This window comes from Phaseolus vulgaris, chromosome 11 (genome assembly GCF_051622355.1).
Source record: "Phaseolus vulgaris cultivar YP4 chromosome 11, ASM5162235v1, whole genome shotgun sequence".
Classification (NCBI taxonomy): Eukaryota; Viridiplantae; Streptophyta; class Magnoliopsida; order Fabales; family Fabaceae; genus Phaseolus; species Phaseolus vulgaris.
In genome coordinates this window covers 53180339-53205782 of record NC_143508.1, presented here as the reverse complement: position 1 = coordinate 53205782, position 25444 = coordinate 53180339, and the positions used below count along the sequence as shown (strand labels likewise).

Sequence of the window (25444 nt, the reverse complement as noted above, 5' to 3'; positions counted from 1 at the left end):
AAAAAAATTGAAGTAAAAAATTTATGATTTATCTCTAAGTCAAGTTCTTTCCATATTGATCACATAAAAAGATAATGAAAATTTACAGAAAATATAAAAATAATTTCTTTTATTTGTTCTGTTGAGATTAAAACATATAACCACAATATATAAATATATAAGTATCACATCTAAAAGAGAGAAAATAAAAAATTAATAAAGACTAGATTCAGAAAAAGTAAATCGATATTATAAATCTCTAAAAAAATAACTAAAAATTAATATTATATTTTTCTAAAATTCTTTTATCCATATCTTTTGATAGAGAAAAAAAAATAACTTTTTTTGTTTTGGGTGTGAAAAGTCAGAAGCATGAGATTTGGTTGGATAAAGTTGCAGAATGCACATGATATGAGCCACCATGAAATGAAAATAAAACCACGTGTCACCAAAAGTCCACATGTTGCATTTTCTTTTCATACACTTTCTTAAACTTGGTCAAGGGTTTTTCATTTTAAGAGAAAAATAAATATTAAAAATATCTTCACTAATTAATAGGAAAATATATGTATATATAAACATTCTTTAACTTTTCCGTAATAATTTTTTTATTATTAAGTGTTTATTATTAAATCTTAGTAAGTAATTTATACTCATTTCAATTTTAAAAAACAATTTTTAAGGTAAAGTTTACATTGTTTATGTATTATAATATGAATTACGATATAACTATGTAGTATTTTCTTAGTATGATAAGTATATTTACAAAAAAAAAAATCAAATTAACAGTAATTACATAAATTTATTACCGTAACATCCCATTAAAAGTATTTCAAAAAAAATCATGTCGCCCTCACTCATCATCCAATTTTCCTTCTCTCCAAAATTTGAGTGCATTACAAAATTTAAACACAAATTCTAATAGTAATGCAACACAAAGCATTTAAAACCTATTTAACATAAATTCTATTTAACATAAATTCTAATACTACACGAACACTAATACGACACGAATATTACGAACATTGATATGACACGAATAATAATACAACATGGAGAACATGGAGATAATCAATGCAATGCATTTAATATCTTTGTAGCATAAACATTAATATGGACACTAATATAACACGAAACTAATACGACACAAATATACGTATAATTTTTAAAATATAAAAAATAAGAATACAAATATATATATATATATTATATAATTATAAATCATATAAATTATAATAAAATGTATATATATCAGTATCTTTTAATTCTTTTTCATTTTTCAATTCTTTTTTAACAAAAAGATGTTTTTCTATTGTTGATTAAAAAAATTTGTTTTTTATTTCTATAATTATAATAAAATTTTATATAATAAATTTAAGTTTTTAAAAAATTAATATATATTTTTTTTTAAATTATATTAAAACCATGCAAGAATTATTATTAATCCAATTTATGACTAGTTTGTATGACTATTGGTATCTAATACGTGTCCCCTAAATTTTTCGAGTCTATAGTTTAAGAGAGTTGTTTTAGACTCCAAATTATGGAAGACCTAAAAAACGTTAATATTTTCTAAAACATTTTTCATAAATTTCCATTATAATATAGTATGCATTATTGTCTTTTTATGAAGTGACACAGCAACCTTAAAATGATGGATTGGTAACTGAAATGGAGTTGTTAGTTCAGTTACGGTGAGTGATGATAGGCTAGCATACCACAATTTCTGCATCATATGTGGGAGTGGCTTAATGGAGAGATGCAAGATTCAGTGTTTTTATTCAACTATTTGGTATATGCACTTTGCTAAACTACAAATATGCATATATTTGTCACCAAGTAGGTGCAACCATAAACACCAACTATCAGTTAGGGCACAGAAGAATCCCCCAATAAAAAAATCCCAACTACCATTTTCATCACACTAAAGTCCACTTTCTGCAGTGTTGCCCAGCAACATAATTAACACCAACCCCAGATCTTGAATTTTATCATTCAAAGCAACAACAAAAGCCAAAAAGATATATTCCTTCAATGATTTCACAGTTAAAAAAATGATCTCAAGCTTTCAGAGCAGGACCACAAAATCATTCCAAGCAACCACGTAGCTATTCATTCAAAACAATTTGCAGAGAAGAGGATGAAATCAGAGCACAGGTAGTTGCGCAAATTTAATGAAAGTGGGTACACAATGATAAGGGATAAGATAGAGGAAATATTGCATTTGAATTTAAAATAAAATGATAAACAGTACAATTCCAGGTAAATATTCAACAGTGCAGATCATCTCTAATTATTCCCTTACAGACCAACGACTTGTTCTTTGGCGACAGCAAGCTTAACTTGGTGAACTTTCAGAAAAAACTTGTAAACAATGGCATGATAGTGGTTTTTGTTGCATTATAAACCATCTAGCTTGCAAGATAGTGAACTCAGAATCCTGTGACAATGGCCGTTTTGGAAGAAAAATAGATAACCTCGACAGGATTTCTCTCCTATGGAATATGAGCCCCAAGAAAGAGTTTCTTCAGCTCTCCCCTGAAGCTCTGTAGTAAAATAATGAATGACAATTATGAAAGAAAAAAGAGAAAAAATAGAATATCGTTCAGGTAACTTTGCAGCCAACCACCTCCTTTACTACAATTCCTCCTCTCCTTGTTGTCTTCCCAAAAAAATTTCACCAAAAGAATATGCACCTTGGGAAAATTAAATACCTATCTCAACAAGATAATGTAAAGGGTCAATTTTACTAGACTACCAGCTGATCCAGTTGCATTTGCTCAAGCCAGGCTCCTAAAACGGAATGATCAATGGATTCCATTTGGGAGTTAGAATTTGGTCCATCCGCTGATGGTGCTGTAGGCAGAGGAGAACCAAACTTCTCCTTGATCATCTCAGGTGGGGATTCCTTAACCAGAGACTGGACCCATGACAGATCAGGCTCTTCACCGTTGTGCTTAAGCTCAAATGAGGATGATCTTCGCATCTGACCACCAAGCTCGTCTCCATTTACTGACCAATCAACTTTTCCGTTGGGAGATCCCCATTTGGACCAAGCGTTTACAGGGGATCCAACAATGGAGACAGGACTGTTGGCACCAAGGTCCCTTGAACTGACACTTCGCAGCTGTAGCTGCTGCTGCTGTCTCTCGCGCTGAGCAAACGCCGATAGGCGTGTGCTCATCGGAGAGATTGGTTCCAAACTTCTTGGTGACATCCTTCCAGAAGGAGAGACACCAAAGGAGGCCTGTAAAAGAGGGTGGTCAACACTCTTGGGAGAAAGCAAATTAGTATTAATCGGTGATAACATGCTCTGTATCTGTTGAAACTGGTTGAGAACAGCTGATTTGTGGGTTGGGGAAAACACAGACGCCGCTGCTGGATCCGAATACCGGGGAGAAGATGAAATCTCAGCAGAAAAGAGGTCTTCCAGATTTGCCGGAGTTAGGGTCTTGGACCTGCCGGAACGACTCACACAACCAGAACCGGGGCGAGGCTGTAAGTAACAGCTCAAGTCATTCAAAGGGTGCTGGTGCTGGTGACCATCAAGATCAAGCATCCCATTGAAGTCTTCGGGTGGAATGTCTCGTGCACTAAGGGAAGATCTCAATCGGCTGGATTGAAGATTGCTTCCTGGTAAATGAAGAGCTGGCACGTTTGGCTGTGCCCAAGCACCAGAGGAAAGTGACATGCCATTTGCAGATGGGGACATGGGTTGCCCAAAGTGGGATGGCGACATGGAAGAGACCGACGACGGCGAGCCCGGCAAAAGGCTCATCGCAGCAGCCATGTCCATGACATTAGGACCGGAGGCCGATGATCGTGGCGAAGGAACGGCAGATCCAGTGGAGGCGTAGAGTGGACGCAGCTCCTCTGCAGTGTGAGCAAAAAAACACACCCTTCGATTACAACTGGTACCATCTTTGCAAAGGCGTGTCCGATACTGAGCTGGGTGAAGCCAACATTCAAACACCCCATGAGCATATTCACACATGTCTCCACGCCTGCAAGCCCCTTTCCTAAAATCAGGGCACGGCACACAGCTGTAATGGAACTTCCTAGGGTCTCTCCTCCTTGCATTTTCTCCAGGGTGAACAAATGGGCACTCCGTCCAATCATGGGAGTAGGCACGGGAACATGGCCTCACCTTGAAGGAAAACATCCGAAACTCGTCGGTGGCGTATATGCTGTTCTTTATATCAGGCAGAGATGGATCAATGGGGTACTCCTTCTTCTCTGAGAAAGAGCCAATAGCTGCTTCAGTAAACTTTGCCACCACTGGAGATGGTGGCGACTCTGACGGAGAGTATGGCAACCCATTCGGGGAACCAGGGCTGGATGAATTAACAGACACAGGAACAGAGAATTCACCAATTGACCCACCAATAAACCCATCGGAAGCACTATCCGATAGAAGCTCCTCAAGAACAGGTTTCATTTCTTGCAGCTTAGGAGGAACCACAGTCACATCTACAGGGCGATTACCAAAGGCATCCATGCAACTCGCATCAGCACCTGCGGATAAAAGCAGCTTCACAGTTTCAACAGCATTGGCAGATCCACCAGAAGCAGCACAGTGAAGGGCGGTGGTTTTATTCGCACCACAAGCAAAATTCACGTCCGCCTCAGGGCACATCAGAATAAGCTTGAGAACATCATTGCTGCCGTAGGTAGCAGCAACCATCAAAGGGGTTCGATGCTCAAGAACAATTTGCTTCGATCCGTTTTGACGCCCATACCAGAACCCAACCTCGTTGATTGCAGCAGGATCCTTCTCTAAAAGAACCTTGAAAGCTTCAATATCATTGTTAGAGGCAAGCTCTAGCAAGCTGGAAAAAGAATCTTCGGTGTTAACTGTTAGCGTTTTCATTTCTCTGACGTTAGTTGTATGTCTTTTACACTGAGAAGAAGAAGTTGGTGCAGATTTTGATTTCTCTGGACCACTTTCACATGCCTTCAATTAACTGGACAAAACATTCACATACAAAAATCAATAAACCAAAAAACTTTTCAAAAAAATCAAATTTAGCATATAAGAAAAAAATTGACACACAAGCTTTTCAACGACTCTAACAACGGATTATGCAGACAACATTCTTAGTCAAAAGATATACAAAATGGATGAAATTACTTGAACAAATCACAAAAATAGCTTAACTACTGAAATCTTCTCAAAGCAAGCAAGTTGCTGAAAACAACAATAACATATAAAAATGTAAAATTTAAATGTAAACGAAGCACCCACAACGCAGATCTGATGCAAACAAAAAAACCTAACATCAACACAACTGCAAAATGAAAAAGGAAAAAGAAAAAATGAAGAAAAATCATTACAACTGCGATTAAAAAAATCGATTCACTAATCATTCTATGATCGTGCAAATTCATGAGCTGACAAACGAAAGTGAGGACATGAACAGATTAAGAAAGGATTAAAATGGCGAGAAAAATAAAAGGAAAAAATCATGAGGTAAGAGAGAGAGTAATTCACCGTGAGGATGAAGTTTAGAAAGCGAAAGAATGAGGAAATGCGAAGCGAGAATGAGCGAAGAATGAAGAAATGGCGAGATCTGAGAGAGTGGAGAAGAGTTTAGGCTTCACTCTCCATCGATGAAACTGAGGGAACATGAGAGAGCAAAGAAGAAAGAGAGAGAGAAAGTGTGTATGAAGGTGTGAAGTTAGAGAGAGAAAGAGAGAAGGTAACGTATAGTGAAGAAAAAGAACAGAAGAGAGAAATTGAAATGGAAATGAAATTCGGGGAAATTAAGGGTGAATTTATCTGAGAGGGGAGTGAAATGGTGGTGAAATGCACGCCAAATGCAAGTCCAAATGAAGTCTCTGGAGAGGGGATTCGGGGAACCGGGATGGTGGGTGGGAGGGAAAGCGAGGGTGGGAGAGAGTGGGACGGAGAGAGGGAAGGGCTAAACCGGTTACAGGTAAGGTTGGACTTGATTCGGACATTGAAGAAGAATGAAATTGGGTTTGGAATCCGCCAATCACAGAGTGACACGTGCGCCAATGATGGCAGAGTGAGGACAGTGGTCAATTGTGTTAATTGTGGAGTCAAATCGAAGCACTTCAAAAAAAATCTTCCTTCTTTTATTCTAAAAAAACTCTCAGAAATAATAAATACTAAATTACACATCTTCAAAAAATTAATATATTATCCACAAAATATTATAATAAATGAAAAATAACTTCTTTATTAAAAATTAATATTTTTATTAAATATTATGTACAATTAAAATTTTAAATATATATATATATATTAAATATCTTGTACGTAGTTTATAAGATAATGTAAAAAATAATCATTACATTATGTACATACAGCAAACAACTAAATCATATTAAAATATGATATACAAAATAGAAATGATATTTTTAGTTTTAATATATGTGTAATTACGATTTAGTATATATAATTTGGAGCCAACTATTATATTTATAATCAAATTATAATTTTAAACAATGTAGAAAAAAAACAAATATTTTTAGTTTATTGTTTTCTCACCAATAAATCTTCCATGTTTAAGTTAAAATTTCATACATAAGCCGTTTTGTGTAATAAATCAATATCAATAATATAAAAATAATAGTTTAAATAATATAATTCATCATTTAAAATATATATATACGTATATTTAAAAATCTCCTTACCATGTCATTTAAATAAGAATTAATATTTGTTTCATAACAAATTTTTTTTCAAATATTTTAAGCATGTTAACTTTAAAATATAATACGTGAATGCATATGTAAAATTTGACCAAATATAAAATTTTGATTATATCTAACTAAGAAAAATAGCATTGTAGTTTAGTGTATATATTGTAAATAGATAAAATTAAAATTAGAATAACTTATATATTAAATAAATATTTTCTAACGTGTGCAATAATTATTTGAAGTTACTTTTAATTAATCAATTATATAGTAAATATTAACTCTTCAATGTTTAATTAAATAGGTAAACATAGTTAATAAATATATATATATATATATTTAGTATTTTTCTTAATTTTACTCTAATAATGACTCTTTAGTAGTTATCCTTTGATATATTAAGAAATTATCATAATACCTTAAAGGGGAAGATAAAATTTATTCTGTAATATTACTTATTACTTAATTATATATATATATATACCAAATCCATTATATATTATTATAAAACAAAAAGTTACTTAAAAACACAACGAAGAGAAACGTGTATTGGATAAAAAATTATTTCTAAATTTTTGAATAAATTTTTTCGTAAATTGTTAATGATAAGAGAAATTAAGTATAACAAAATTAAGATAATGAGAGAAAGGTGATACAAAACATCAGACATAAAAATTTGTGTTGGTTTGATTCTTCCTAAATCCACGTCAATCTGAAATTTTCACTAAAAATCTTGAATTATTTAATTACAAAAAATATTTGTCTAACTAAAATAAAAAATACAAATCACTCTATAAAACATGATTTTAAAAAAATATTATCAATGAAAATTTTAAAAGAAAATAAAAAAATATCACCTAAAACATTATAGGTTTACAGTGAAAAACCCATAGCATAATCACATTTTTTTATGAATCTTTAACACTTATTTTTCAATCAATCAAGATGTAAGATTCTATTCTTATAGAGTATGAAATGATTTATCAATGAATGAGAGAGTTTCCTTTTTAAGAGTTTTATTATTATTGAGTGATATATATAATTAATTATAATTAAATATAATTTATGATCATATTATTCATGTAACCCACCAAATATTCTAAATCAGAATAATCGATTATTTATTATTCATAGTTAATTATCTGCATAACAAACATTTACATTTAGATTTAACTAATATATTAGATTAATTCATTGTTCATAATCAATTATTTGTAAAAATAAACATTTATATTTATCGATATCTATAATCGTGAAATAATTTATCCTATAAATAATTTAGTATTTCAAATTTTATAACTATGATATGGGGGGATGAATATTTGTTTGTTTGAAGGAGAAAACTTTAATGATGATACTATATGCTAGAAATAGTTCAATTAAATCATAATTTTAACTCAAATTATATTCACAATTAAAATCAGGATTCAAAAATATTTAAATATATTAAATAGGAGTCAAAAACTATAGAAAAGAAAGTATATATTTCCACATGATTTTAACAACACTGCTTAAAAAATATTTTTACATATTCTTGTTTTTTCATTTAATATACTCAGCGTAAACCACTTGGAAATATTAGACAACATTAAATATGAAAAGCTTTCACTAAAAAACATTATTTTCTTCACTAACAATCTTATACCTAAATACTTCAAAAAAAACACTAACACTCACACTAAATCTTAAATCACTTTAAGTACTTAATCACATCAACTTTTTATGCATTAATTAGAAACATAAATAACATATCTTTATAAAAACTAAGGTTTAGGATTTAATATTTAAAAAAAAAAATCTCTTAAATGGATATATTCAAATTCTCACATCACATTATATAATTATCCATAGACAAACATTATCACCTAACATCATAGTATCATGTAGACGAAATTTAAGTGAAGAATAAATTATGTAGACAACATTCTCACTTCACATCATACACTAAAAAAATTGTGAAATATAAGCTAATTTTAAATACCAAAATAATTAGTTATTATATTGACTAAATTAAAAATCATCTTATAAACTAAAGAAATTATTGGTATCTAAAGTAGTTTCTATTATTAATAAAAATTTATAAAGTAGTTTCTAAATTGATATCTAACTACTAAAGTTTTATCTACTAATTACTTATATTATAAACCAGTCTCTATTAGTCTATCAGAAACTAATTTAGAATCTAAAATATTAGTAGTTAAAAACAATCAGCTACTAAAGTTTTATCTACTAATTACTTATATTATAAACCAGTCTCTATTAGTCTATCAGAAACTAATTTAGAATCTAAAATATTAGTAGTTAAAAGTTTAATAGCTAATTTAGATACCAATTTATAAACTATTTTATTTATTAATAACAGAAACCACTTTAGATGCAAATATTTTTGTAGTCTATAAAATAATATCCAATTTAGTTAATATAGTGACTAATTATTTTATCTCTAAATTTAGGTACCTCTTCATCTAATATCAGACGATTCTATTAATTTCTTCTCGGTGTAAAACAAAGGGGTCTATCCCTAGGACTCTTTCTCGTGAACTAGGGTAAAGTTACTATTTAATAATTTTTCTACAAACACAATAGTATCATGTATATAAAATTTAAGTAAAGAATAAATTATGGTATTTTTGAAAATTTTGAGAATTGAAATGAGAAGTGTTATAGTTTGTTTGGATGAAATAAGTGATTTTGTGTGTGTTGGAGATCCCACATCGACTAGAGATTAGAGCCTTTCATTATATATAAGTAAGTGCAAACCTCAACCCTATGAGCCGGTTTTATAGGGTTGAGTTAGGCTTAAAGTCTACTTTCTTAATATGGTATCAGAGCCATTTTGAGTCTATCATAGTGAGTATTTGTTGGGCCTATCGTGCCACCCGCTATTGGGCCGCTATCGGACCACCCATAATATATAGTCCCACGCACGAGTTGGCAGTCTCGGCTTGAGGGGGGGAGTGTTGGAGATCTCACATCGACTAGAGATTAGAACATTTCATTGTATATAAGTGGGTAAGTGGGTGCAAACCTCAACCCTATGAGCCGATTTTATGGAGTTGAGTTAGGCTTAAAGTCTACTTTCTTAATAGTGTGAAAAAGAATGAAAATGTATTGATGAGTACAAAGGGCACTAGAGGCCAAAAGAGAAAGGAAATATCCTAGTTGGTGTTAGGCATGGATGAGGTTCCCCACCTAAAGAAGCTTATATAAATGAAGGCGGGAAAATCGCTTCTGCGTTTGGGGTTTGGTTAGGTTAATGCTTCATAAATAGACAATACCTAACCAAACACGGTCCCATCAAAATGAAACCTTCTTTCTATTCAATGTCAATGCAAAACCATGTCTTTTCTTTTGGACTCTTTCAAACTTTCTATTCAGCTCCCCCCAAGGGCTACCATTCCCTTAATGGACCCCACACTACCATTTTCCCTTCTATTCTTATCCTTAAGAAACTCCTACAAAAGTCCTTTTCACAACACATTTTCACAAATTAAATAACTTCATTCTTCATCACTAAATTCATTTTTCAAAAATATTAGTAGGGTTTTATGCCAATTCATTATTATTCCTCTAAAGTAACCATCCCACATGCCTATTTCTCATCATTCATGCATTTAATTAAAGTGCATATCATGATGTTAACCAAGTAAAACTTTAGGATAATTATTCCTTTGTTTATTGTGTCTTTTTTCAGACAACTTCAATTTGTTCTTCTTGCTTCACTACTTTTATCCAAATTTTTAAAAAGTAGCAATATTTGCCAGGTCCATCACCTATCACTATAAAAAAAATTATTAAATAAAAATTAATTTTAAAAATAAAAATTAATTAATTACTATATTGATAAAATAAAGACTATAAAACCCTTTATAATTATTTAATAATTTTTTAGAAGTGAATAAACTCTTTTTACATTTATAATTTTGTTTCTTTCTATGAACTTGTTTGTTATTAATAAAATTGAAAATTTAAGATTTTTTCTTTATTATAAGATAAAGTGGATATTATGCAGCATTGAAAAACATGATTTGACTTTGTTTAGAGAGGAATAACTTTGCTTTAAAGCAGTGTACGTTGAGGAGAAACATAAACACAAGTTTGAAAAAGAGAATAGTATCCTAGTAGTCTAGTAGAAAATTAAAGCACCCTACTTATTATTATAATTATTAATTATGTAATGAAGAATGAAGGCATCCTAGTATAAGGTCCAAAAGATTCATGTTCATCTTAGTACCACCGTCTCAAACAAAAAATATGTACCCACTATACTTTCTAAGGGACTTGCTTTGGACACTTGCTTCGAATAATAATAAAATAATAAATAATAAATAAATAAAAGACACCGTCAATATTATTATATATAAGAAATAACGGGTAAATGAAAAATTACCTATAGATCCAAATTCGTGGGAAAACTATTTTTTTTTAGTAAGGGTTGTAATATTGAGTAGAAGAATTCATCAAGAAAAAACCAAATTTCTTTGTGTTTACTAGTGATGGTCTAAATTATGTGAATTAAGATATATAGTAGTAATATTGAGTAGAAGAATTCATCAAGAAAAAACCAAATTTCTTTGTGTTTACTAGTGATGGTCTAAATTATGTGAATTAAGATATATAGTAGTGAGAAATAAATATGAGTTCTTATATTATTATGATAGTAGTTTTTGTGCAAAAGAATCATTTAACGTCGGGAAACTGAGGATTGTAAATCAAAAGGGTTTGGAATGAGTCGTGTTGATTTCTAGTGGGACATGCTCAACATGAATATTTCATAAAGCCCATGAGGTATTGAGTGTGATAAATTAATCTATATCATTGAGATATAACTCAAGATTCATATTGTCTTTGATGGTGATTCTAGTGTATTTTGTTGTAATAATCTTAGAGTAAAAATACAATGTGATACGAGAGTATTATTGTTGGATCAAATGTTTACCACTAGGTCAAAAGTATGTTTACCATTAAGTCAAAAGTTTTAGCTAATAGTTAAGGTGAAACTTTTTTCTACGGCCATCAACCTTCGTCACAGGACAATTGATATACTCTGCAACAATTTTCTCTTAATAATTGTTTCATTAGGAATCAAACCCCTTTATTGTAATTCGACACACAATAAACATAGCAACCCAACCGTCATGATTAAAATATGACTTCATCTGATTGACCTCCACTAAAAAAAATGTATTTGACACAAATTGAATGTTGAAGTTAAAAAGGCTAAGTATTTTTTTCTATCTATGTATTTTTTATGCATATATTTTTAAAAAATAGGATAATTGCACACAAAATGTGTGGAAAAGTTGTTATTTTAGTTTCATTATAATTGTGGAATTGAAGTTTTGGAAATAATATTATTAAACAAATGAAAAAACATATTTATTATCATAATAGTTTTTTCTCTTGGTTAAGCGAGATAGTTTCTCATAATAGATATTTTGAACAGGTGTTAAGAAAGAAAAAAACTCACCTTTTTTTTATATTATAGTGGTGTGACTTTATTCTTTTTTATATTTTAGTTACACCAATTGAGTTTACAACAATTTTTAAAAGAATTCAAAACTATTTTGTACTATTAAATTTGAGATCGAATTTCATCTGTTTGTAATTATACTGATTAAAATACGAGAATCTAAAATGGTAGAATTTGAAAAGTGAATATAAAAATTGTAATTCAGAAAGAAAGAAAAAGAAAGAGAAAGGAAAAGATTATATTTGAATAAAATAATTGGAGTATCGATTATTTGTGCATTATTGATGGATGTCTTAATCATCGTACACTTGGCGGGTTCAGGGTGACATCAGAAGGTGTGTGTTGTGGGGAACCACATTAAGGTGCGGGACGAAAATGAACCGACACGATTCTCTTTCTCTTCTTCTTCTGGATGAAGGAACCTCATTCATTCATACATTCACTATCTAACATAAATATTCACACGAACTCCACAGATATAGATATAAAAATAAGTATAATATTTAAAATATTGAATAATAAGATAAGATATGAATATATATATATATATATATATATATTATATAATTATAAATTATATAAATTTATAATAAATATTTGTGTGTAAATATGTTTTAATTTTTTTTAAAAATATTTTTTGTTGTTGGTTCAAAAGAATTTATTTTTTATTTTTAAAATAAAATAATAATTTATATAACAAATTTGAATTTTTAGAAGAATAATGTATTTTTTTTATCAGTAATAAAAAATGAATAAATGTGAACTATTTCAGATTTAAATTCTTATACAAAATAATAGACTTAAGCCACTTCCACCTAAAAAAAACTTCACCAAACACTTATAATTAAAAACAAGTGTCTGATCCTATGAAGCTCAGACACTTTTCTTAAATCGGTGTCGGATACTCATATCGGACACCGACACTCGTATGACAATTGTAAAACACGTATCCGTGAAATGTCAAATTCAAAAAGTATTTGTTGGATTTCTGACAATTCTAGTACGGTTTTAACACAATTTTAAAAAGGAAAAATACATTAATTTTCTAAAAACTCAAACTTATTGTATAATTTTTTATTATGATTATAAAAATAAAAAAAACATATCCTCTTGAACCAGTCATGAAAAATATTTTTTTCTCCAAAAAATAATATAAAACATACTTGTGCACATAAATCTTCATTGTCAATTTATATAATTCATAATTATATAATATATAGATATGTGTCCTTGTATCTTACATTTTATATATTATACGTATCTTTGTATCCGTGTTAGTGTCCGTGTCGTATCAGTATCTGTGCTACATCTGACCTCAATAATATATTAAGAAAGAAAAATACTCAGAGAAACTTCGACGTAATCCAAAACCAAACATTTACTTAAACTAAGACAATTACCTTTAAACGATCGACTACTCCTCCTTTTAATGATTACGTTGTTTCTATGCTTCCATAACTCGCTTACTACTGCAGTCCAAATTACTCGTCACACCACATTTACCGAAACAGTCACATTATTCAACCTTAACTGAACAGAATTTAGTGTTTAAAATTATAAAAAATTTAACAAATTTTTTTGAATTAAACATTTTAACAATTTTGGTATAAGTATCGGTATAAATACACATACGATCCAATTTAAAAGACAACCTCATAACATACACTCGTACATGCTGTCATATCATACATGTCATGTCATATCATCCATTCAAAAACAAAAACAAAAACACAATGTGCTGTGGCTAAGGGACGGTGCTCAATGGTGGGTCCTACTGTTTTAAATTTTCTACACAATCTTTTTGTACAGTGAGTCCATTGCACGGGCCAACCAACGTGAACCGTTGATTTGAAATTGCAAAATTGATTACGCAAGTGCAAGTATAATATATATGGTGAGTCATTGTTGTAGCATCGAGATGATGCAATTGAGGTGGGACCCACCATTCCCTTTGACACGTGTGCGGATTTGCATGAGTGCGAGATTAAGAGCATCTCCTACAATACTCTATTTCTCTTTTTGCTTCTCATCTTATTCTTTTTATATTCTTATATTTAAAATCATTATTATACGAGTTTGAAAGGAGACTCATATTATCTTTATTTTCTATAGTGTTATAAGAATAATATCTTCATATTAATAACTCTAGTGAAATAATACTCGTAGGATTAATCATAATATTAATATTATAGGGATTATTTAATTTGGAACTTCAAGTTTCATTATTATTTTATCCATTTTGAAGAGTTAAAAAAAAATTAATTATTATTAATCTCGACTCTTAAATAATGTGAAATTATTGGAATGAAAAGGATACTACTAAAGGGTTTGTTATAGTAAATTCAATAGTCTCATATTATTTAACAATTAGGATAAAAATAATTTAAATAATTTTTTTATTTAACCCGATAAATTGATTTTTAAAGACAAAAACATGATAAAACTTTAAACTCCAAAAAAATAATACCTCATATGTAATAATTAATAAGTATATTATCTCAAATAACTTGAATTCAGAACAACAAATTTTACATAATATCTTTTAATTAAAAATTGTTTTCACATAATAACTTCATAAACAACAAAATAAAGGAGGTGAAGATTTTTTACTCGTTTAGTATATTTTTATTAGTTTAATGGTATGAATTACCATTTTTGAATTTGTTATTTTATATTGGCCATTTTATATGATTTAACAATTTGGTGTAAGGAAGCAAGTTTTCCGTAAACTTATTTTTAATTAAAAATTTAAATAAAAATTTAAAACTTATTTGAAAAATATAAATATGTATAATGTAATTCAAATCATTAATATTTATAGATTAAGTGTTAAATATTAATTAAAATGAAATAATTTAATATATCAAAGTAATACTTCTCTTAATTTACTTAGCTACACACATTAATTAAATAACTAAAGACATATAAAGTATTTATATTATTGAGTGTGCTTTTTAAATTATATTGGTAGATCAAATTTTAACCCACTTCTTAGTTTGGTTTTGATTATGTGTTTAAATAATAAAATAAAAAACTTAATTTTAAAAATATTAAGTTTTGTCCATGCAAGTGTCTTAATTAGCATAAAAAATGCAAGTGTATTGTTCTATTTGTTTGGATAATTTTGCTTAAATAGATGCAAGTGTGTATATCATACAAATAATATATATATATATATATATATATATATATATATATAATATGTAAATTTTTAATATTTCATAATACACGTCAAATTTATAACTGTTTATTTTATGTTCGTAAAGAATGTTCGATATAACAAGTTAACCTATCTTATTTTTTTAATCAATAATAAGACAAATTAAAACAAGATCGACTCATTATTTTTTATAATTCTTCTTATTATAATAGTTTTAATTTTAAAAGTGAAATAAATATTGAAAAAATGAAATTATAGCTTAATCAATTCTTATTAATATACATTTAAAATTTTGAAAAATTAACTAGAGTTTATAAAAAATAATAAGAACAATCAACTTTTGTTTTTTTACCCTTATTTTACTCTCGTTAACAATTGATTAAAATTCATGATAAATATATTAATAATTATAAATAAAATTACTAACAACAAAATTCTAATCAAGCATTAAATATATACAAATTAATATAAACACCAAATATTCAACCTCGTCAACCAATATTAAAGTAAATAATAAAAAGCAATTCGTCCAAACAAAACACTAATAATAACTATAAGTTTAAACCCATTAATAACATGAAAGTTGATATATGTCACCTTTTGTATAACTTAGGATATATGGTTGAACATTTATTAATTGGTAATTTATATACACCAACTGAATTCATGCATATGCATCTTAATTATATCATACTCAAACCTAAGACTAAGAGTTTTTATACTATTTTTTATTATATAACTTTAATTTCAATTAGTTTGATGAAACCCTACAAGAAAATCGATAAATACAATCAAATTTAAAGACAAAAAATAATTAGTCATCATATTAACTAAATTAGATACTAATCTAGAGACTAAAAAATTATTGGTATCTACAGTGATTTATATTATTTATAAAAAAATATAAAATAATTTTTAAATTGGTATCTAAATTAGCTACCTAAGTTTTAGTTACTAATATTTTAGATTCTAAATTGGTCTTTAAAAGACTAATAGAGACTAATTTGAAATATAAAGTAGTAAATAGCTAAATATTATATACCAATTTAGATACTATTTAAAAAAATTTGTTAATAATAAAAACTAATTTAGATACCAATATTTTTTTTTAGTTTATAAAATAGTCTATAATTTTATTTTTTATTTTTAAATAAAAGCTTTCATGTTAGGCATCATTATGTCACTTAAGATCTCAGTTAGGCTGATACCTCAAGTAACAACAATCATTTACCATCACATGAAAAAAATATTATTAAACAAAAGAAAAAAGAAAGAAAATACAAAAATACGGGGGACTAGACCAAAACCCATATGTTAACAAAAACGATACATAGGTAGACTATACCTATTCATAAAGAATTCTAAAAACAAACAAGGTGGAAGCCTATTATACCAAAGAAAAGATTCTCTATGAAAAAAGTTATAAATTAGTCAACATATCAGCACACACATTTCCTTCACGAAAAATATGAGTAACCGTAAACCCAATTTTTCCACCGTAATTAAGACAAACATTCCATCGATTACGAAGCATCCAAGGAAAATAGTCTATAATTTACTCAAACAATAACTAATTATTTTGATCTAAAATTTGGTTTAATAATTTTCTTTTACTATAAACCTAATATTATCTACAAACCCTAATATTATCCATTGGTTATTTGTGTGGATGGAAATTTGTGTTCCCCATTTGTTGTAATAGAATCTCATTTGGCATTAAATATGGTGTGTGGATGAATATGGTTGGTGGGATACAAAATTGAATTTGAGAAAAAGGAAAAGAGAAATGAATGAAGGTTTGAAGATGGTGATAACTCCTGAAAAGGGGACAAAAGAAAAGGGTTGTGTTTGACTTTAGGGCAAAGACTGACTCCAACCAATGTACCAAAATAAAGAAGATGGCATTGCCCTCACTTCTACCAATATTTCAACCAAAAGGATAATGTTCAACACTTTTTGGTGAGTGCTCATAACCAAATCTATTAATTACCTTTTCAAATCTTCTAAACTACATTTTTATCCATAAATTTCTTGTGAGTGTAAAAATTAAGTCATTCAAGTGTAAAATGTTGAAGTATAAATTATTACATTTTTAACTATAAAAGTCCATTTTAATTATAAAGTATATTTTTTAGTTTAGTAAGAAGTGTTTGATTAATAATTAGCATAAGGGGTTCATGAGTATTATAATTTGAATCTCAATAAAATAATTATTGAAAAATATATTATTAGGTGTAACATGTTGTCGATATTGTCAAATATAATTATAAGTAATGTCAATGATCACAAAATTTAAGTCAAAATCAATTATCATCATACAAAATTATTAAATAACAATAAAATTTAAAATAAAAATAATTATTTATTATATTGATTAATTAAATAATATTTTAAAGATTAAAATATTATTGATATTTAAAGTCGTCTTTATTATTGATAAAAAAATATAGAATAGTTTTTAAATTAGTATCTAAATTAACTAACTAAAATTTATTGTTTTTATTAGAAGATCGTGATTGGATCCACATATGTTTGGTAAAAAGAAAGAAAAAAATCTTATTCTTTTAGAATAATAAAAAGGAAAGTGTTCAATTGGAACATGAAAACGTGACTGAATTAGTCATAATTACTCTTTGAAACGAAATAGAAGAAGGGGAGAGATTCTCAAATCAAACTAGGAAACATATCTAATGACTTAAAAAAAAATTGAACGAGGAGGCATGTGAAGTAAAAATCTCATGTACGGATTCTGTAGAGTGACATGAAGGGTGAATTATCTGTCAACTTTTTCACTATTACACTCAAAAAAATCAAACTCTGATATTTTAAATTTTAAATTACTTTTTAAAAGATTAACTTATATTCTAGAATATAAAGTAGTTAGTAACTAAAATTTTGACATGATTAAATACCAATTAAAAAACTACTTTATAATTTTGTTATTAATAATAAAAGTTACTTTAGATATAATTTTTTTTTCATTTATAAATTAGTTTGTAATTTAATCAATATAATAATTAATTATTTTAATATGTAAAATTAATTTTTATTTTAATGATTTTTTTTATGTTTTTTAAATATAAATTATAACTTTTGGTTTTTATTTTAGAAAAAATCTACTTTTTATTTTTTATTTTAGTTTTTTTTTTTTTTATATTTACAAACTGTTGTATTTCATCCTAATACTTAAAATCTTTTATCAATAAACCGACACTAGTATTGGATTCTGTTATTGTTTTTTCTTCATACTCTTAAATCTTTTTTTCTTGTCTCTATTGTCTAAAAGTTAATTTTGATTTTTTTTTCACTAAAATAATTTTTAAAAATGTAAAATAAAAGCACAATTGAACGATTGAAGTGAAATATTAACATGAAATCTCCTACAATTTTTAACGGCCATGATTGAGTATTTATGGTTGAAATTATTATATGATTTTTTTTGAAAGAATAATAAAGGGAAACAAAATTATAGAAATTTTCTGAGTTAGACTTCTATCAATAATTACTACAAAACAAGATGTTAATGACAAAATATATGTATTGTCGTTTTTATGTAAATTTATTAGTTTATTCCAATTATTTCAGACTCAAAAATAAATTTAAGTATTTTATTTCTGAAATAGAATTGTATTTTATTTTTTAGCTTTAAAACTTTTGATCATTGTAAAAAAGTGATATATATTTTTTTTTTATTTTTAAGTACTTTCAACCTATCTATTCTTGTTTTGTTTTAGTTCTTATAATATTTTGTCCGTTTTAAATAAATATCTTTAAAAGGTTTGGAAGTGACTATAAGTAAGTGATGTCACAACAAATACATTAGAATAATTAAAATTAATAAGAAATAACACATTAAATATTATAAAAAAATCATTAAATAGATATCGATAAAAAAAAATCAGTTAATATATTAACTAAATTACATATTATTTTAGATAATAAAAAATTATTGATATATAAAATATTTTTTATTATTAATAAATAGTTTATAAATTAGTATCTGGTAGTTAATTAGATATTAATTTAGAAATTATTTAGATACCAATAATTTTTTTAGTTTGTAAAATAATATCAAATTTATTGATATCTAAAATAGTTTTTCTTATTAATATAAATTTATAAAATAATTTTTAAATTATATTAATCATTAGTTACTATCTACTTTATATTTTAAATTAATCTTTATTATTCTTTTATAATTTAATTTATAATTTAAATTATTAATAACTAAAATATTGACAACTAATTTAATACTAATTTATAAATTATTTTATAAATTTTTATTAATAATAGAAATCGCTTTAAATATAAATAATTTTTTAGTCTCTAGTATCTAATTTAGTCAATATAATGACTAATTATATTTTATTTCTAAATTTAATTATTATTTAATAATAATAACTAATTATTTTTTATCTAAATTTAATTGTTATTTAATAATTTTCTTGTAGTGAATATCATTCAAGAAAAAAAATTAAACCTAATTTTAAAGTTTTTCTTTTAGTTTCTAAGGTTTAAACCTAAACCTAAATATATTATATATATACACACATAGGAGTGAATTTAACCACACATTTCTCCATCACAAAATCAACTCATTCACTCACTTACACACATATGAACTTTATTAGGGCACCCTTTTACACATTCAAATAAAAAATGCAATTTTTATTTGATTGGAATGTGTGGCTTGAATCTCTCCACAATAGAACACCACTAATATAGCAATAGCTAGTTATGGGATTTATCTTTTATGGATTCTTGGTTTGTGTCACGGTTTGGCCAAGAAAAAGAAAAGAAAACCAATTACATGCATTAGGGTAACATAATAATTTTGAAAAACACCATTTGTTGAACCAAGTAAAGTAAGAAAAATCACAAGACATAGTTAGACAGCTGTTAAGGCTTGTTTGGCTTCAACTTGATTAATGATAGATTTTATAGGTGTAAAGAAAACCATGCACTTAATTTATTTTTTCCTTAAAAGATAAAGAAAAGACAAGTAGAAGGTATCATTCACTAAAATTGGGTCTTGGTGGCATCAACATGTACATGCACTACCATTATAAGCATAAACATTTGCTTTTGCATGAAAACTTATCTACACACTTTGCTCATTAAAAATGGTATTTGAGAAAACATAGATATCCACAACACACAAGTAGATTAGATTATAAGCTTTGTTCCATAGATTTTGTCTACTATTCCATTAGTTTTTAATTCTAACAAGAAAGATTCTTCTTTTGAAAAGTCAACTTCATTGGTATTTTTTAAAGAAATTACAACTTTTTCTAATAATCAATAACCGAACAATGTCCTAAATTACTTCCTGCACCCCCCACTTTTGAACTTGAACTTCCATAATTAGGTGAAATGACTGAGTTGCCCCGTCTACTTCTCCCTCACTTCGTCCCTACCACCATTTTCGTGTTTCTGCAGAAAAAGAGAAGAAGAGTGCTGGAAAAAATATTTTTCTGAAAAGATTTTCCAGAACATATTTTATGTGTTACAGAAAACTTGTTCTAGAAAGTTCATTTTTGAAAAAAGTATTTTGAAAAATATTATATGAATTCTGAAAAAATCGTTCTAGAATTTCTGTTAATGAAAAACTTATTTCAGAATATATTTAATGTGTTCCAGAAATACTATGTTATCTTATGATTATATTTTAGAAAAATGTTTCACAACAGATAATTCGAAGATTACTTTAAAAAGGAAAAATAGTAATTTCAAAAATTTGGGAATGTATGTTAAATCGAGGGGTGCAGGAAGCAATATGCCCCAAGTGAAAGTGGGTTGTTGATGCCTAAATAAAAGTAAATTCTTTATACACCCAATTTTTTGAACCTACATTTTACGTAGTTTCAAAATTCCGAAAATACCCTTATTATGGAAATAAAATCCAGAATTAAAAGTAATATGGAAAAGTAGATCCAGAGATTATTATGTCCTGAAATTAAAAATTTGTAAAAAAATCAAAATTTCATTTCAGATAAAAAATCCGCAATATAAAAAGTTCATTCTAAAAAAAAAATCTAAAAAAATCTGGAAACATATTTAAGGGTACTTTCGTAATCTGGAAACATAATTTAAGGGTAATTTAGTCTTTTCATATTTAAATAGGTGCATTGATAGGGTGCAGAAAGTAATTACACCAAGTAAAAACCATTCAATAAGCCCACAAATTCAGAGAAGCTTTGACTCCTTTTCCAAGTTTCTGCAAGCAATTTTACTTTGCAAACTATAAACAAGACAAATTATAATATTTAGTTTTATGAAATATATTTCTTAAAAAACTTATTAAAATTATTTAATTAATATTAATGAAATTGAATAATATTAACTTACCTTCTTAAAAAAGTGCAATATTAATTATTTTTGTTTATATATTATTGTCCTCTTATAAATATTTTTCCTAGACAAAAAGAAAAGAAAATGTCCCATCTTCTTCTCATTCTCGAACCCAAATAAACAAATAAATAAATAAATAAATTCTACCTTGACTTTAAGCAACTTAATTAAGAAAGACAAAAAAGATAAGATTCTTCAACCTTTTATGAAGAGATTTTTCAAATTTGTGGAACACGAGACATTATAATTCTTCAAATAATAATTACACACTCTAAATCCTATTTCTCTCTGTAAAGTTAATGATTAATGATTAAAGAAAACAATAATATTTCACATTGATGTTATAACTTTTTTATACACACAATTATTAATGTTAACATGTTAATTTTTTAGTAAGAAATTAAACTTGCAGAATGATAACTTAATAAAATCTCAGACCCTTTTATTTAATTTTGTTTGAAATATTAAAATTTTGAAAATACAGAGAATAAAATGGAAAGTAGTAGTAGAAAAATGAAAACTAGCTTGAATTGTGCATTTCAAAAAAAGACAATAAATGTACATCAAAACTTCAAAAAAAAGGACTAAATATACATCAAAATTGAAAAAAGTTGGCACAAATACTTATAATAAATTAATTTAAACATTGGCACACATACTTATAATAAATTAATTTATGGTTCTTTGATGTTATTATGTGTTGTTCTTCTTGCTCTCACACACTTCTTCACAAGCTCTTTAAAACTTTTCTTTGAGCCATTATTCATTTTATTGCTCTTTGCTAACAAATCTTCCTCCACCTGCAAAAAAACCTTGCAAACCCTATTAGGTTAGAATAATAATAATAATAATTTGCTATTGATCACACCCCAAATCAGACGGTGGAGATACCTTCAGCAATCGATCCTCCGCCTGATTCAGCCTCTCTATCACCGTTCCTTTTGCTTCCGTCTCCATCATCAGGCTCTCCATCGGACGGCAATGCTTCTCCAAACTCCTTGGGGAGAAATCGATGGACGACACGCGTCCATCGCTTCCGCTTGTTGGCGTGGATGCACACGAGCTCTTTGGTGATCGATTGCACCCTCTAATTTCCTCCAATTGTCTCAACTAAAGTGTTTTTATTTTTAAAACATAAAAAGTTAACTTATTTAAAATATTTTTAAAAAATTTACTCTAATACAACAATCTTATAGAAATTTTCTTTTAAAGGGACACTTTATTTTTGTAAAAGTTTTCTCTCAAAGGGTTCAGTTTAAGGTACTATGAAGCATATTCTTAAATTTTATTTTGTCTTCTAATATTGACATAATTTTAATTTTAAGGATATTTCTTCTTGCACCCCTATATTCTTTAAAATACAGAATTATTCTTGATAAATTTAGGTAATTTCAGAATAAAAAATTCATAAGAAAAATACCAGAATTATTATTTGATAATTTTAGGGGATTCCAAAATAGGAATTTCATGCTAAGTGTGTTTCCAAAATATTTCCAAAACACATTTATTTATTTATTTATTGAATAATAAATTCGGAATTTATAAAATTTGTTCCAGAAAATATTCTAAAAAAAAGAATGAAAATAGTTTTAAAGAGATAAAATAGTATTTTCAAAAAATCATGGGTGCATAAGCCAGTTGTTGGGGGTGCAAATGGTAACACCCTAATTTTAAACCTACTTTAATATTTGTCAAGTGAACATATTTCTTTAATAAATAACTTTTTGTAAAATTTAGATTCTAATTTTTTTATGCTAGCATGATATAAACCTTTGTAGTAATCTTTTCTTCAAAATTGTTGATTTAAAACCATGATTACCACTCTAATAATCCAAAATCATGTTTAAAATGGTAGAAAAATGTAATTGATACAATTAAAAATATGAAGAAATAAAATTAAAAAAAATTATATTGCTAATATTTTTGAAAGAAGAATTGCATAACATAATTAACTAACTAAATTATTAAGCTAATTAAGCAAAATAAATTGATTAGAAAGAAACATACCAAATTATCCAAACGATCAATTCTAGAGAGAATTGGTTCCTGAGTTGCAGAAGCCATTTTTCTGTCACTTTCCTCAAAAACAAACACAAAATTTCTTGTTTTTCCCTTCAAATATATGAATGTCTTCTTCAAGTTACAACACTTTTTTTTCAGTTTGGATTTTCATGCTACCTTCTTTATATACATGATTCCATGGTGCCACGCGTTCAACTCTTACTGTGGGGCTGCTACCTCCTATTCGCATCTTCTGCCACGTGTAAAGACGACGTGTTACCGTTTGAGAGGGTTTTCATTGTCAGTTATTGCGCTGTGTCATTGGCTTAACATCACGCACTCCAAGGACACGTGGAAGGCGCGCATGCCGTGCATGAGATTGCCAAGGACACGTGTCTTTCACGTGATATCACACATTCTCTGCCCTATGATCGATGCTTCTCGAAGATCGCAGATATCTATCTCTTCCATATGGAGATTATTTTCTTTGTTCTATTACGAAGAAAAAGACAACTATTTCATTATATGTGAAAAAAATAATTTTATCCATTGTTAAATTTAATAGCTTTTAGGTTTATTTTCTACTATATTATATATACATATATGTGTATATTAATGTACTACATGATGTGGAATATAGTGGGCTATTTAGCAACTCAAACCTGTTATGTTAAAATGGGACAAAAATAGGTAATTTCTTCCTGCACCATATCATGTAAGATATGCAACCAAAACAAAATTTCAAATTTAACATTATATTTGTTTTCATTTTTTCTCATGTATACAGAAATCCGGAATTCATTGTTATATACTCCAAATTTCAATATCGGAAATGTCATTTAAGCTTTCGGATAATCATATTTAGAAGTGAGTTATGAGTTCCAGATTTCCATATCTTGTATTGTAAATGGTGTCGAGCACCGATATCCATAACTCATTTATGTTTGTTTACGGATCTTGGTATCCAGAAGATTATTTATATTATTCAAGTAAACTCTCGGATGACGAAATTCAAAAGTGAGATATTAGTTTTAAATTTGTATATTTGAAATGAAACTTTGTGATTTGACTTACAGATATAAATATTTAAAATCATTTTCTTTAAAAATTATTTAAGGATAAAATGGATATTTCACGTTAATATGTTGGGTGTGAAATTGAATTAACACGGTGCTGGGAGAAATTGCCTAAAAAATATAAAGCCTGCCATGGCGTTTTGCATATGTTGGGCTTTTACTTCCTGCATTATATCATTTATGAGCTGCACTGTATCATTTTTTAAAATTTCATAATTACCCTTGCACTTTTTATTTGAAAGTAGGGAGTTCAAGTATGCAATGCATGGAGGTGTTGCATTAGACTGTTTCTTTCTACACCTCCATTTCTTCTTCTACCACCTCCATACACAATATGAAAATACATTTTTATCCTTTTTTGTCATTCTCATAAACTAGTTTTTGAATTATGTAATCCGGAACACATTTGAAAAAAGACTTTCGGATTACATAATCCAGAAGCTGAATAAGACTTCTGGATTATGTAATCCAGAAAGTAATAATGCATCTGAAAAAAGACTTCCAGATTACATAATCCATAAGCTAATTATAAATTTGAAAAATGACTTACACAATCCAAAATATTATAGAGGAACATTTTTGGAAATTCAAAAATATATGGAGGTGAGAAAAGAAGGTATGGAAGTGTAGAAACAGTCATTGCATTAATATGTAAATACTGATTTAGATAGAATTCAAAACTTGTTCCAGAGAGAACCACTTCATGATTTTTCCATGTATTTATATTAATACTTTGAA

At 27.7% G+C, this 25444-nt stretch overlaps 2 protein-coding genes across 3 annotated transcripts; both read right to left on the bottom strand.

Moving 5' to 3' along the window:
- Positions 1 to 2181: 2181 nt before the first annotated feature.
- Positions 2182 to 5843, bottom strand: LOC137823641 (zinc finger CCCH domain-containing protein 30). Its single transcript, XM_068628861.2, has 2 exons — positions 5471 to 5843; positions 2182 to 4943 (listed from the first exon to the last, which is right to left on the bottom strand). The coding sequence occupies exon 2, from the start codon at positions 4847 to 4849 to the stop codon at positions 2729 to 2731; it is 2121 nt and encodes a 706-aa protein (XP_068484962.2). The 5' UTR covers positions 4850 to 4943; positions 5471 to 5843; the 3' UTR covers positions 2182 to 2728.
- A 16296-nt stretch (positions 5844 to 22139) lies between these two features.
- On the bottom strand, positions 22140 to 23783 carry LOC137830298 (uncharacterized). 2 transcript variants are annotated; one of them, XM_068637562.2, is made up of 3 exons: positions 23637 to 23783; positions 22521 to 22739; positions 22140 to 22441 (listed from the first exon to the last, which is right to left on the bottom strand). In XM_068637562.2, exons 1-3 carry the CDS (start codon positions 23691 to 23693, stop codon positions 22304 to 22306), a joined length of 414 nt encoding a protein of 137 aa, XP_068493663.2. In that variant the 5' UTR covers positions 23694 to 23783; the 3' UTR covers positions 22140 to 22303. The 2 variants fall into 2 exon arrangements, with proteins under 2 accessions (XP_068493663.2, XP_068493670.2); XM_068637569.2 differs by having other exon boundaries at positions 22140 to 22429; positions 23637 to 23781.
- Positions 23784 to 25444: the final 1661 nt, after the last annotated feature.